General features: G+C 55.6%; 1 protein-coding gene across 3 annotated transcripts; it reads left to right on the top strand.

Annotated features, from left to right (window-relative positions):
- The first annotated feature begins 715 nt into the window (after positions 1-715).
- Positions 716-12,916, top strand: MARCHF2 (membrane associated ring-CH-type finger 2). Of its 3 annotated transcripts, none has more exons than XM_060630055.3 (5): positions 716-848; positions 3,619-3,846; positions 8,713-8,908; positions 10,227-10,436; positions 12,324-12,916. In XM_060630055.3, the coding sequence occupies exons 2-5, from the start codon at positions 3,671-3,673 to the stop codon at positions 12,480-12,482; spliced, it is 741 nt and encodes a 246-aa protein (XP_060486038.1). In that variant the 5' UTR covers positions 716-848; positions 3,619-3,670; the 3' UTR covers positions 12,483-12,916. The 3 variants fall into 3 exon arrangements, with proteins under 3 accessions (XP_060486038.1, XP_060486039.1, XP_078299640.1); XM_060630056.2 differs by lacking the exon at positions 716-848 and adding an exon at positions 7,801-8,026 and having other exon boundaries at positions 3,743-3,846; XM_078443514.2 differs by lacking the exons at positions 716-848; positions 3,619-3,846 and adding an exon at positions 8,233-8,479.
- Positions 12,917-14,117: the final 1,201 nt, after the last annotated feature.

Genomic DNA, 14,117 nt, shown 5'->3' with positions numbered 1-14,117 from the left:
TTGGACTTTCCAAATTATTCCATGATATGCCCCCTCTCACTTGCCAGAATTTATTGCTTTTATAATTAATAATTAACTATACAATTGGTTGTTTAATTCCCTGGATTAAGGTCCGTGAAGGCAACAGTATTTGTCTTACTCAACCTTGTGTCCTCAGCGCCGAGGACAGTGCTTGGCACATAACAGGCCCTCTTATTGATGGTTATTGCATCCAGTGAATGAACCTATTGCATGAGGGAATGAATAAGTGTATGATGAGTACATGACCTTGGCTTTAGGCTCTTCCATGGCCCCCATCCTCTCTGGGCTGCTTTCCCTCTGTAAAGTGTGATCATTCGGTTCCTCTCACTTTCTCTCCCAGAATTAATGAGAAACATAAGGGAGGTGATGAACACTTACAAATCCCTCTGCTATGAGTCACGTTCATTTCTGTAACGGTTTTATTTATTAGCTGGCACCGGTCGACGGCAGGTGGCGCCACCAACCCCGCTCGTGCCCCCTGCCAAGATGGGGCGGGGAGAGGGCTGGGGGTGGAGCCGGGACTGGGGGCGGAGCTAGGACGCGGCAGGGGCGGAGCCAGCAGCCGCGGCGCCGCGGGGCCTGTGCGGCCCAGGACGTCCCCGTCGCCTCCGGCCCCGCCTCCTAGGGCGGGACGTGCACGGCGATTGGCTCATGCGGGCGAGAGGCGGTCGCCATTGGTCCGCCGCACCGTCGGCTCGGCGGGCGGTGTCCGGACGCAGGTGCCGGCCCGAGCGAAGCTAGCGGCGCTGAGGGGACCGGCCGGGCCGGGACCAGGGCCGGGGCTAGCGAAGGGGCCTGCGCGGCCGCCCGGCCCGGCCGCGGATCAGGTAGGCACGGGCGGGCGGGTGGGGCCGGGGGGCGCGGGTCCGCGGGGTGGCCCCGGGTTCGAGGCCCGAGCCTGGCTCCCGAGCGGGACGATCGGGCTCAGACTCTTCGGCCTCAGCCTTCCCTGGAACGAGGGGATCGCAGTTCCGGTCTGGGGTCGGCGTGAGGTCCCTGAGGCCCGGCACACAGTAGGTGCCTCTCCGCGCCTCGATTTCCCCGTCTGTGAAACCGGGTCATCCCAGCGCCAACCTAATGGGGGTTTGTTAGGAGAATTCAGAAGGTGGTGGATGAGGAAAGAGCCCTGCACACAGTAGGCGGTCACTAAGTGCCTTCCCCAACCTCCTTCTCAGTGGGGCTCTGCCTGGAAAATAGTAAATATTGTAATAACCCAGGCACTGGATACAAAGGACTTGCTTAGCAGAGTGCCTGGCTGTTAGGGGATGCTCAAAACAAGGTGGTCAGAATTGATACGATTAGCTCATTTAATCCTCCGGGGACCATAAGAGGTCGAAGTACTAGAAACGTTCCCTGTTATACAGATGAAGAAATTGAGGCTCAGAGAAGGCAAGTCCTTTCCCTTGGGGCCATACAGCAAATGAGGGCAGAGCAGGGAGTAAACCCTTGTTAATAATTATGCGTGTAGGAGCTGGATATCATTATGACCCCCATTTTACAGATGAGAAAACTGAGGCCCAGAAAGTGAAGCAGTTTGCCCGAGTTGACACCGTAGGGAGTTAGGGGCCCTCCGATTCCTCTTCCTTTAGTTTCTTGCTCTCGGGAAAAGAAGGCTGGGCAGGTTGCAATGCCCCAGCACCACCCCAGATGGGCCTAGACGCTTCTCTGGAGGAATTGAGCCTGGGGGCTCCTTCTCAAGAAGTTTTCTCAGCAGTCTACCAGCTTCTTCAACTTATTTGACAGAAGAGAAGGATGAGGCCCAGAGAGGCAGAGTGGCCTGTCCCAGGACACACAGCATCAGTGATGGAGTCAAGACTTAAAAGAATCCAGGTCTTTTGAGTCCCAGATGCACTCACTGGATTAAATTCGAATCTGGGTACTGTCCCTTGTTAGCTGTGTGACCTTGGGTCAGTAGCTGCCCCTCTCTGAGCCTCAGTCTCCTCACTTGTCAAATGGGGGTAATTATTACGCTTCTGTCGTATGTTTGTTGGAAAGACTCAGTGAAATCTATCCCCCAGGCACTGGGCCAAGTTCGCTTGGGACGTTGGCTCACGCTCCCAGCCCAGCAGCCCCCGAGCTGAGTCGAGCCTTGAGTTTTGGCCCCTTCCAAGCCCGGGCCTCTGTGGTTTGCACAAACCTCTAGCCTCTAACCATCTCTGATTCCCACCATGGGCGTTGGCGGACCAAGGTATGGGGGTCACGAGGGCTGATTCTCCCCACCGATTGGGGGGCTGAGAAATTAATGCAGCAACTTTGTGCCAGACCCAGGGCAGGCGCTGGGGACGATGGAGTGCATGTCAGACTGGGTCCCCCCTTCCCAGAGCTCACTGAAGGACGGAAGGCAGATGTGGGTCCACAGGTAGATGAAGAAATAAATAAGAACGCTTCAGAGAGGGACACATTCGACGAGCTCAGTAATATGGATGCCTGCGGCCCTTTGGCCAGGGAGTTCAGGGAAGGCCTCTCCAGGGAGGCGACCTTTGAAGGGGACACTTAACAGCAGCTATTTGGAGTTCAGTGAGCTTCTCAGTACGCCCCGTGTGGTAGGCCCTCCACGGAGCTGCTGTCGGAATTTGGGTGATTTTCAGGCCTTGCTTTAGCGGATTTCCTGATGACCTTTAACCCCCAATAGTAACTGAAATGCAGAACTTAACATCCAGGAGCCTTGCTGGTTCTTGTAATGCCCAATCACTTGCAGGAATGTTAAGGCTGATGCCTGGGGCGGGGCTGGAAGAACGGATTCCCCTCTGTGTGCATTCTCTCGGATAGCCCAGAGGCTTCCCTGTTGACCTCTGAGCCGGGAGGTTCTGGTTGCAGGCACCCGGGAGGGACAGGAGCCTACACCACAGGACAACACCACGGCCCTCCCTCCACTGCCCTGAGGATGTTATCTAGGTCACACAGCCTTCCTCCCGCTCCTCCTGCTTCTGGGCTGATACTTGCTTATCTGGCCGGCAGTGGCCCAAGTGTGGAGGCCCCAGAAGGGCATGATGGGCTAGGAGGGCTCCATTGGCCACTGCTTCTCCTCGAGGACACAGGCGTGGCTCGGGGCAGCCGCCCTGGTGGGGACAGAGGCCTGCCGTAGCTCTCCCCAGCCTGGGCCACTTTCCCGATGGCTTGAGGTACCAAGGAGGTATCAGATGATGCACCATCCCGGTCTGTGGGGCCAGGTTTCCAGCCCAGTTCTGCCCAACTCAAAGGCAGGCTCACCTGCTCTGAGCCAAGCCCCAGAAATCCAGTCCATGGAGGACAAGCGTCTATGTGCTTGGCGGGCATGGTTCCAGCCCGAGGAAGCACCAAGCACGGGGCCAGCCACACACCAGGCACTCTAACTGTGAGGTGCTGTTACCGTGTCTAGACAGGTGATTGGCCTGCAGGGCTAGACCTGGCTGACTTTTCTTAGGGGAGTCAGAGATAATATAACCGAGCCCCTGTTGTGCACCAGGGCAAGTGGCATCTCCTTGAATCCTCACAGCCCCCCGACAGAGCCCCATTTTACAGATTGGGCAACTAAGGCTCAGAGAGCTGGATTGAAGCCCCGCTCAATGTTCGGCTGGAAAACCTTTCCCTTAACTTCCCTGCCGGGCCTCTCCCCAGGCTCTTGGGACCATGGGCCTCGGGCCCTGAGGACGCAGGGCTCCCTGTGGCCATGACGACTGGTGACTGCTGCCACCTCCCTGGCTCCCTGTGTGACTGCTCTGGCAGCCCTGCCTTCTCCAAGGTCGTGGAGGCCACTGGCCTCGGGCCACCTCAGTATGTGGCGCAGGTGACTTCAAGGGACGGCCGGCTCCTCTCAACCGTGATCCGAGCCTTAGACACGTCAAGGTGAGTGGTGACCGAGCAGGTGTCTTTGCCTGGGCCAAGCGATTTCCTCCCAGCCTGGGGTCAGAATCATCTATAGGGAACAGGTGGGCAGAGAGCGGGGGCCCCCCGATCATAACTGCCATGTGGAAGCAGAGGCCCAGGCTGGCCAGGTCTGGTTTCTGGTTCTTCAGGAAAAGTGGAAATTCCAGATTGTCAGCTGACGTCTGAAGATTAGACGTCCGTGGGTGAGTAGCTCAGATTTTGGAGAGGCGTTATATAGAAGTGGCTAGCAGGGCAGGCCGGGCTCAGATCCTGCTGCCAGCCTGTCTCCCTCGGGGACCCGGGACAGGTCACTCTACCCTCGTCTCCGAGATGGGGACACCTTCCCCATTGCATTGTTCTGAGAGGTCGTTGCCATGGTTCACATAAAGCGTCTGCCCGCGGGTCTGCCAATGTGTATGTGTTCGATAAAAGGATTTAAGCCTCGGTGCCGGCTTTCCAGACCCATATGTGAGCTGACCCTGCCTGGTTTGCCAACTTGTCATCATTCCCAAGGAAAAGCGTCTGAAGTAAACCCCACACAAATTCAAATCCATTTAGTTTAATTTAATTAATTGGTTTATTCATTTGTTTATTTATTTTAAAAGGAGATAGAAGTTTATTGAATACGCCACAAGGGAGCGGTGGGTAGGACAGCAAAGGAGAGAGTGTCTGCCTCGAATCCATTTTAACTCAAGAAAATTCTTTTTAATGTTTATTTATGTTTGAGAGAGAGAGAGAGAGAGAGAGAGAGAGAGAGAGAGAGAGACAGCATGAGCAGGGAAGGGACAGAGAGAGAGGGAGACACAGAATCCCAACCAATCTCCAGGATCTGAGCTGTCAGCATAGAGCCCGACATGGGGCTCAAACTCATGAACCTCAAGATCATGACTTGAGCCAAAATCAGACACTTCACCGACTGAGCCAGCCACCCCATTTTAACTCATTTAGATTGAAAATAGCTGAGCAGTTGGCTAAGGAAACAAAAGTCTAAATGACATCTTTTTCTTAATAAGGTTTAATTCATGTGTTTTTCTAGTCCTTTTAAAGTTTATTTAATTATTTTGAGAAAGAGAGTGAGAGTAGAGGGAGGGGGGGGAGAGTGTGGAGAGAGGGAACCCCAAGAAGGCTCTGTATTGTCAGTGTGGAGCTGATTCGGGGCTTGATCTCAGGATCTGTGAGATCATGACCTGAGCCAAAATCAAGAGTCGGATGCTCAACCGACTGAGCCACTCAGGTGCCCCTCCAATTTTTTTTATTGTGGTAAAAAATATATATATGTGTATATATATAATATAAAATATGCCATTCTAATACTTTTTATTTTATTTTTTAACTTTTGTGTTGTTGTTTTAATTTTAGTGAGAAAGGGCACTCGAGAGGGGGAGAGGTGGAGAGGGGCAGGGGAACAGAGAGAGAGAATCTCAAGCAGGCTCCACGCTCTGTGTGGAGGGCTTGATCCCACGACCCTGGGATCATGACCTGAGCCGAAATCGAGAGTCGGATGCTCAACTGACTGAGCCACCCAGGTGCCCAGCCTTGAAACACTTTACCAAAAAAAAATTTTTTTTTAATGTTTATGTATTTTTGAGAGAGAGAGTGTGAGCAGAGAAGGGGCAGAGAGAGAGGGAGACCCAGAATCCGAAGCAGGCTCCAGGCTCCGAGCTGTCAGCACAGAGCCTGACGAGGGGCTCGAACTCGTGAACCGCGAGATCATGATCTGAGCCGAAGCTGGACGCTTAACTGACTGAGCCCCCCGGGCGCCCCAGAAACAGTCGAGTTCAGTGGCGTTGGGCACACTCACGGGTGTACCCCCATCCCCACCATCCATCTCCAGAACTTTGTCATCTTCCCAAACTGAACGTCTGTCCCCATGACACCCTGCCTGGCACCTGCCATCTACTTTCTCTGTGAACTTGACTCCTCCAGGGAGCTCATCTAAATGCATTCATACGGTAGTTTTTCCGGTGACTGGCTCGTTTCACTGAACTCAGTGTTTTCCATACTCATCCGTGTCGTAGGGTGTGTCAGAATTAATTCAGAAGTCATTCATTCAAACCTAAAAAGAAGCAGATGGGAGCCTCACAGTGCTTTGGAGGAGGCTCACTGCCATTCACCCTCCAAGTCTCTGCCTGACGTCACTTCCTGAGGAAGCCTTACCTGAGCCCACATGACGTGGAGAGTGCCCTGGGTGTCCTCCAGGGCGTGGGTTTTTATGTCTGCATCTCCACAAGCCCCCTTGAAGGCAGGACAGAGTCTGTGCTGGTCAAGCCAGGCTGGGGGGCCGGGGACATTTGGTGGGGTTGGGGGCCTAGGAAAAGGCTGACCAAAGCTGGGGTCTCCCTCCGTGGGGTTTCTGAGAGGCACAGAGTGCCTCCCTCACCCCACCCTCCCTCCTGACACCTGGGAAGACCGAGGCCCAGAGGGAGGCGGGCACCTGCCAGTGTCACTGAGCGTTGCCGAGGCCTGAACCCAGGACTCCTGCTTGGGTTGGGGGAGCAGGGGGAGAAGCTGGTTCAGCCCCGCCAGCCAGTCCTGCAGTCCTCATAGGTGGGGCAAGCAACAGGCAGTAAAGAGTCCCTCTGTGACCCCACTAATGGTCAGGAGACCACTTGTCCCTCTTGATCTGCCCCTTGGCCTCTCTGTTCATAGCTTCTCCCCCTGATTTTGTTTTTGTTTTTGTTTTTTGCTTTTTTTTTTTTTTTTAAGTCATCTCCACACCCAGCACGGGGCTCGAACTGACGACCCTGAGATCAAGAGTTGCACGCATGCTCCACCAACTGAGCCAGCCAGGCACCCCTCCCCTTTGATGTTTGATACAGCTCAGCCCAAGCCCGTCCGGGCCGAAGACCAGGGCACAGCCACCTTCCCAGAGAGGAGGCTGCTGTTTGTCTAAAGGGCTTTTATCATCCTGAGCCTTTGGCCCTCTGCCCACCAGTCTGTGAGCAAGCCCAGGCCCTTCTCGAAGCTTCCCAGAGCATTTCCCCAGCCCTTCCTCCTAGCCATCCCCTGCCGTCTCTTCCGCATGGCTTCTGCCTGCTTCCCTGCTCATTCTCTCCCTTCTCTTGCTCTTGGCATGTGCTCTGGGCAGCCCCACTGAGGCCCCCGCCCCCGCCACTCCCCCAGTCCGTTCCCTTGTCATCTGTGTCATATGTGTTCTTTTCCTGCCAGGACTTCATGAGCAAGGCCCATTTCTCTTGCCCTGCCATCTGGAACAGGCAGTGTAGCTGCTCAGGGTGCACGGGCCCTGGAGCTCAAACAGGTCCAGGACGTCCTGGGGATTAATTCCTGAAAAACCCCCGCTTCACGGGCTGCTAGCTGTGTGAGTTCCCACAAGCGGGGTCACCCCGCGGTGCCTCAGTTTCCCCATCTGTGAAAGGAGGGCAAAACCAGCACCGTCCTCACAGGCTCCCCACGAGACTAGCAGATTGGCCCACGTGCTGTGCTTGGAATACCTCACAGTCCGCAATAAGCCCTCTGTGATAAAGCAGGTTTCATTTTGTGTTGTCTCCTCCAAACTGGCTCTTCCAAAATAGGGTTCCCCGGGACAGACCCCCCCCCCCTCCCCCCCCCCGCAACTGACGTGGCTCTCTTCCTCAAGGTTCTCGTCCCTTCCACTTCCTGGAGTTGGTTTTTCCGGAGCAGGGATTCCTTTTCCTGTTAACTCTGGGCAAGGGGAGTGTGGGGTCAGGGTGGCGCCGGGCACGGCCTTTTGACATCGTCGGGAAGGCAGCCGCCGGGCACAGGATTGATGAGAAAGTAGCCATGAGGGTCCGCTCGGGGTTTCAGCTTCAAGGCAGCCAGGCTCTGCCCCCCCAGCAGGAGACACCGAGCAAAGATTAAAAAACAGTTTCTGAGGGGAAACTGGTGTTCTCTGGAAAACAGCCTCCCTGCTCCGCCTCCTTCGTGTGTTCCTGCAGTCCTGTCTCTCGGCAGAAATGTCTGGAAAACAATGACTCATGTGCTGGACAACCTCTGCGCCCACCAAGGCCACACCCCCGGTCCTCAGCTGCCCCAGGAAGGCCCCAGTATCCCCAGAGACCAGGCTGGCGCTGAGACTTCCCTGAAGTGGCGTCTTCTGAGCCCAGGACATGTGTCTGTCTTCTGAGCCCAGGACACGGGAGCAGGGGAACCACTCTCCCTGGATACACAGGTTTCTCAGGTAGCATGGTCTTCAGGCGTAGCTCGATCCAGAGCCTCTGATGGTGTCTTTGAGAGAGCAGGGTCTTTCCTGTTGCCCGGCTCAGCTTTCCTCTGTTTGGCATCATTCACAGACTCCACGTGGAGACCAGACTGCTGCCAGCTGCTCCAAACTTACATCAGCCTGGCTGTCTATAGCTGGGAGTTTAGGGGCGACAAAAAAAAAAAAAAAAAAAAAAAAAGAATTTCAGGAATTAATCTCCAGTGACTCTGATTGCATCACACATGCCGTTCCCTGAATCAGTCCCAACGACCAGGGGTGTGTGGTGTTCTAACTGATGAGGCCTGAGGTCATCGGGGCTGTTGTCAGCTCTGTTCCAGTCCCGGAGGACCAAGAGTCGAGAGTGGGTTGGTTGCTTCGGACAATTAGGAGAGTATTGGCAGGAAAAGGAGGCTGGATGCGTAGGAGCAAGAGGTGCTCACCTTGGGGCTAAAAACGTGCCACGGGAACCCCGGGGAGGGAGCACATCGCCACACCTCTGGGAATCTGGGAAGGCTTTATGAAGGAAAGGAGTTTGGAGCTGGGCGTTGAAGGATGAGTAGGAGTTTGCCGAGTGGCAGGAGAGGGGCAACCCAGCTCGTGATCCAGTGGGTAGTGAAGCAGGCATAGGCAGGCAGCTTGCTCATGTGCCTTATCTCTGTGTCTAGTGATGGTCCCTTCTGCCGGATCTGCCATGAGGGAGCCAACGGGGAGAGCTTGCTGTCTCCCTGTGGCTGTACTGGCACGCTGGGCGCCGTGCACAAGAGCTGCCTGGAGAAGTGGCTCTCCTCGTCCAACACCAGCTACTGCGAGCTGTGCCACACGGAGTTTGCAGTGGAGAAGCGGCCCCGGCCCCTCACAGAGGTATGCTTGCGAGCCTGAGGTTGGAGTGGGCAGAGGGAAGGCGGGCAGGGACGGGGCCGGAGGAGGGAACTGCATGGGAGGATCCTTCTCTATGGGACGGACCTCCCTTCCGCACCCCCCTGCCCCCACGGTGGATTCAGCTGATGGGGGTGGGGAACCCTGTGCCCCCTCCCTCATTTGGTCACCCCTGAAGCTGAGACCTGAAGAATGAGGAGCCGGCGATGCCCAGGCACCCGGCCTGGGGAAGGGCAGTCCTGGCAGAGGGCTGGAGCAAGTGCCAAGGCCCTGGGGCCAGGACGAGTTTGGTGTTCGTGGGGAAGCCTAGGCGGCTGGAGTGAAGCGAGGTACAGGAGGAGGAGAGCGACCTGGAAGGAGGTGGCGGCAGCCACTCTGGGCTTAGTGGGCCGTGCCTAGGAGCTTAGACTTCAGCGTGAGCGGCATGGGTCGGGACTGAGATGAGCACTGTCGGACGCGGTGGCTGCCACACTGCTCCCCAGAGTACCGCTGGCCGCATGGATGCCCTCGGGCTCCTCTGGGCTTGGCTTGGAAGGGGGCAGCAGAGCGCTGCAGAGTGAGGTCTCTGGGCTCCTGCAAAGGCCCCTGGCCCCACCTGGGAGCTGGGCTCTTAGGAGAACACTAGGTGGAGGAGGCAGCCCCGGCCTGCCCCGCCCCCCGCCCCCTCGCTCTTGTGCTCCAGCCACGTGGGCCTCCTCCCTGCTGTACCTCGTCCAGGCCGCAGGCTCCGACATCAGGGCCTCTGCATTTGCTGTTCTGCGGCCTGGGGCCCCGTCTCCCCCATTCTTCACATGGCTGCTTCCGCTCATCGGGTCAGCTCACTGTCGCCTCCTCAGCAAGGTCATCCCCTCCCTGGCCATCCACCCCGTTTCATCCCTCCCGCACCAGCCCAGAAGCTCTGGGAAGGTGGGGACCTTCCATGCACCAGAACCACCACGAGCGAAGCCCATTTCTCTTGCCCCTGCATCTGTGGCGGGCAGTGTAGCGTAGCGGCCAAGGGCACGCAGGCCCTGGGGCAAGACTTCCTGGGGTCCGGTTCTGGCTTTGTGGGTGACTAGCTGCGTGAGTTTGCACAGATGAGTCAGTCCCCCTGTGCCCCCAGTTTCCCCCTGCCTGTAGTGTCTCGTCATACGCAGGCTCAGTAAGTATATGGAAGAAGGGAAGGGCAGAGGGAGGCGCCAGGCGGGGGGCTGGTCCCGCAGGCCCCACCAGTCAAGATGGGCCTGCACCCCATCCCCAGGCGGGGACTGGTGGGGCTGCCGCGTGTAGCCCGCCTCGGCAGCTCGTTCCCCCACCCCCGCAGTGGCTGAAGGACCCGGGGCCTCGGACGGAGAAGCGGACGCTGTGCTGTGACATGCTGTGCTTCCTGTTCATCACGCCCCTGGCTGCCATCTCGGGCTGGCTGTGCCTGCGCGGGGCCCAGGACCACCTCCGGCTCCACAGCCGGCTCGAGGCCGTGGGGCTCATCGCGCTCACCATCGCCCTGTTCACCATCTACGTCCTCTGGACGCTGGTGAGTGCTGCCAGCCGGAGAGCAGGCACCTGGGGGGCTGTGGCTCAGAGCAGTCAGGCCAGGAGTTTGGTCAATGGCTCGGGGGCCTCCCTGCCCGCCTCTGCCTCTGCCTCTGCCTGGGTGGGAGCAATTCCCAGCATCTCGTGGCGCTCCGGATTCCGAGCCCAACCAAGGTCCAGGAAAGCCACAAGTCAAGTGTGAGCCTCCACTGCAAGGAGGTGAGGGCACCTGATGGGCTCCGTTGTGTGTAAGCCCTGCCATACACGAGCCCAACAAGACTGGCTGGGGTTAGGGGAAAGGGAGGCTGGGAGGGTGAGAGGGAGAGCGAGACCAGAAGACTGGGAGAGAAAGAGCAGGAGAATGAGAGAGATAGACAGGAACAGGCTTCCAGCAGCCATGAGGACCCTCGCTCAGAGAGGATCCCTGCTCTTCCCTCTTAAGTATGACCACTTGTGTCTAGGTGTGGGGGCATCCCCCCCCACCCCCCGCAAACACTGTTTTCCATGGCATCCACTTGCATTTTTTTAAACATACAAATAGTATGAAACCATAGGTATTGCTTTGCAGTCTGCTTGTTTCCACTTTGCTAACGTCCTTTAAAAAAGAAAGGCAGCTGCCCAACAGGGATTCATGGTCTGGATGTACCGTATTTATTGAACTAATCCCTTTTAATGGACACTGGATTCTTTCCCATCTGTTTTTCTCCCCCCTTCCTTCCTTCCTTCTGTCCTTCCTCCTCCTTTTTTTTTTTTTTTCTTTTTCTTTTTGCTGTTACCAGCAGTGTTGCTTTGGGCACCTCGTGTGCAAATGCTTCTCAGAACTTGCTTGATCAAAGACTGTGAACCGTTGACATTGATTTAAAACAATTTTTATAGACTCTATTTATGTATTAGGGCAGCTTTAGGTTCACAGCAAAATTGAGCAGAATATCCAGAGAGTTCTCGGATATCCTCATCCCCATACACGGCCTCCCCTGCTATCAACATGGCACCAGAGACGACAGGCCGTTTGTCGCAAGAGATGAACCTATATTGACACATCATTCTCATCCAAAGCCCACGGATTACATTAGACTTCACACTTCGAGCTGTACATTCATTCTACGGGGTTTGGACAGATGTGTAGTAAATGCATCTATCATTATAGCGTATGTTATATACAGTAGTTACATAGTTATAACATACGTACAGAGTAGTTATAAACAGTAGTTATATACGTTACAGTGTGTGTATAGTTTCGCTGCTCTAAAAATCCTCTGTGCTCCGCCTGTTCATTCCTCCCTTCCCTCAACTCCTGGCACCACTGATCCTTTTACTGTCTCCGTAGATTCTTCTTTCCAGAACGTCATAGAGTTGGAATCCTACAGCGCGTAGCCCTTCAGACTGGTTCCTTTCACTTAGTAATATGCATTTCAGGTTTCTCCGTGTCTTTTTCATGGCTGGAGAGCTCATTTCTTTTTAGCGCCGAGTAATATTCCCTTGTCCGGATGCCCCCCAATTTCTTTGTCCATTCACTTACTGAAGGACGTCTTGATGGCTTCCGAGTTTTGGCGACTGTATGATCCACTGACATTTAATCCCTTCCGAGAGACTGTACCACTTGGGTCCCATCCTGAGAGAAACAGAAAGGGAGCTCCTTGCTCCCTGCTGCAGGGCCCTGCATTTTTGCAGGGGTCCAGAAGGTCAGTGGGGAGCTTTCCAAGGAGAGTGAATGGGTGTATGTACACAGTCTGTATGAGAAACATATGGACACTGTCCCTGCTTCTGGAAGCATGAGCCCAGCCCTGGTTTGGGCCAAAGCAGGTGCCCCAGGGGCTCAGTGTTCCTCCCTTGGGGGTGGAGACCAGCCCGCTGGCATTCCCAACCACCCCCCCACACTGCCCTGTAGGTCTCCTTCCGCTACCATTGCCAGCTGTATTCCGAGTGGAGAAGGACCAACCAGAAAGTTCGCCTGAAGATCCGGGATGCAGACGGCTCTGAGGGCACCCCGCACTCCTCACTGGCAGCTGGACTCCTGAAGAAGGTGGCAGAGGAGACACCCGTGTGAAGGCCGGGCCAGCAGGGCCAGAGACAGCTGGCGACGCCCTGGTATTTGGAAGGATGAAATTGCCTGACCCTTCCTGCACGGCCAGAATGCTTTTGAGGCCAAGAGCCACCAAGCGGAGCTGGTTCTGTGATCCCACACGAAGATGTTTTCCAATTGTTTTGCACACCGTCGTACCTGAGGACAGATGGACGTGGTCCTGAGCTTTGGACGGAGCAGGCACCCTGATCTCGTCCTGAGGTCCACCGGCCCCTTGTGGGCCAGCAGCCATGGCCATAGGTGAACCAGGGCGCCCATGGGGCTGGGAGGTTCCGCAAGCTTCTTGCGCTTCTCTGCACCCAGCAGGCTCGCTTTCCTGGCACCCTCGACTTTATAAAGTTGCACTGCGTTTCAAAAACCCACCCTGAACGAATAAAAGGAGCCCTTGCTGGACAAAACGGACTTGTCAGTTACATTTCTGAACCCAGGCCTCGAAGGGAGGCCCCGGGACCTGAAGGGAGTTAGGGACCATACAGAGGTTCAAAAAAACCTAACCGAACCCTCAGCTGGTTTGAAGGGATCTGTTGCGCAACACCGGAAGCAGCAAAGCCTGAGTGTTCAAGTGAAGAGCAGGGAGCAGGGTTATATAATAAATGACTTAAAATAAATAGATGTAAGAACAGTTCCCACTTACTTTGCACGTAGAGTGGACCACGCATCTTACGGATAAGACCGGGGCTCAGAGCGGGGAAGCCTGTGTCCAAGGCCCCCACGGCTCTAGGAAGTAGAGTGAGGGTTGACCCCCCAGTCCGCATGGCCCCCCGTGCTGAGCTTTCTGCTTCCCCTTCCGGGAGGACTCGGGAAAGGAAGAAAAATATGGTTATGGTAGTAACAGCACCTACTTCTTGAGCTCTTGCTGAACTGTGTACATTTGAGGGTTCTCTGCATTGGGCCACGTTTATTACTTAGAGCAGATCTGAAAGGTGGGTTCTGGGGTTCCCTTAATTAATCCCATTTGCAGATGAGCAAACGGAGGCTCCGAGCGGTGGGGTTTCTCACCCAAGGTCACACATCCCTGACGGGCTTAGTGTCTGGTGTGTTCTATTGTTTTCTTCATGAATGCCCATCTGGGGTATGGGTCACCCAGAGAGGGAGAAAAAGCCTTTCTGCCTTAGATGAACAGCAGGGGGAAGCCAGCCTGGCCTTTGGGAGGGGGGCGGGGGGAGGAACAGCAAAGGGCAAAGGCCTGGAGGCTGACACCTGCCTGGTCCGTGGGAGGAGCCCAATGGCAGATGAGCCGCGCTTGGAGTCCTGTGATTGAGGGGCAGAGGGGCAGGAGAGAGGCAGCAGGAAAGGTGAGCATGACTGTAGGCTTCTGGTGGTCTGCAGAACGGATGGTCCCCAAGTGTCTCAGCTCGGCCAGTGCTCAGGGCCCTCTGCAGCTTTTTACTCTACACAGGTCTGGCACCCGCTCTCTCAGGGCAACTTTGGAGTGCTTCTCCTGAAGGTAGTGCAGAAGCCCCAGGATGTGCCATCACGAAAAGAGAAAGTCGTTTCCATTGCAAATCTCTTCTAACACTTTTTTTTTCTAAGTTTACTTGTTTATTTTGGGGGGGGGGGTGGGGTGGAGAGAGAGAATTCCATGCAGGCTCCTCACCG

Source organism: Panthera onca, chromosome A2 (assembly GCF_046562875.1).
Source record: "Panthera onca isolate mPanOnc1 chromosome A2, mPanOnc1 haplotype 2, whole genome shotgun sequence".
Classification (NCBI taxonomy): domain Eukaryota; kingdom Metazoa; phylum Chordata; class Mammalia; order Carnivora; family Felidae; genus Panthera; species Panthera onca.
Note: the sequence above shows the minus strand (reverse complement) of the source record. Positions and strands in the feature narration are given on the sequence as shown.

Bases quoted from the DNA above. Each gene is read 5' to 3' on its own strand.
- MARCHF2 (XM_060630055.3), top strand. From the start codon at position 3,671: ATGACGACTGGTGACTGCTGCCACCTCCCTGGCTCCCTGTGTGACTGC. The intron at 3,847-8,712 runs GTGAGTGGTGAC...CTCTGTGTCTAG, and splicing joins CGAGCCTTAGACACGTCAAG to TGATGGTCCCTTCTGCCGGA. The intron at 10,437-12,323 runs GTGAGTGCTGCC...ACTGCCCTGTAG, and splicing joins TCTACGTCCTCTGGACGCTG to GTCTCCTTCCGCTACCATTG.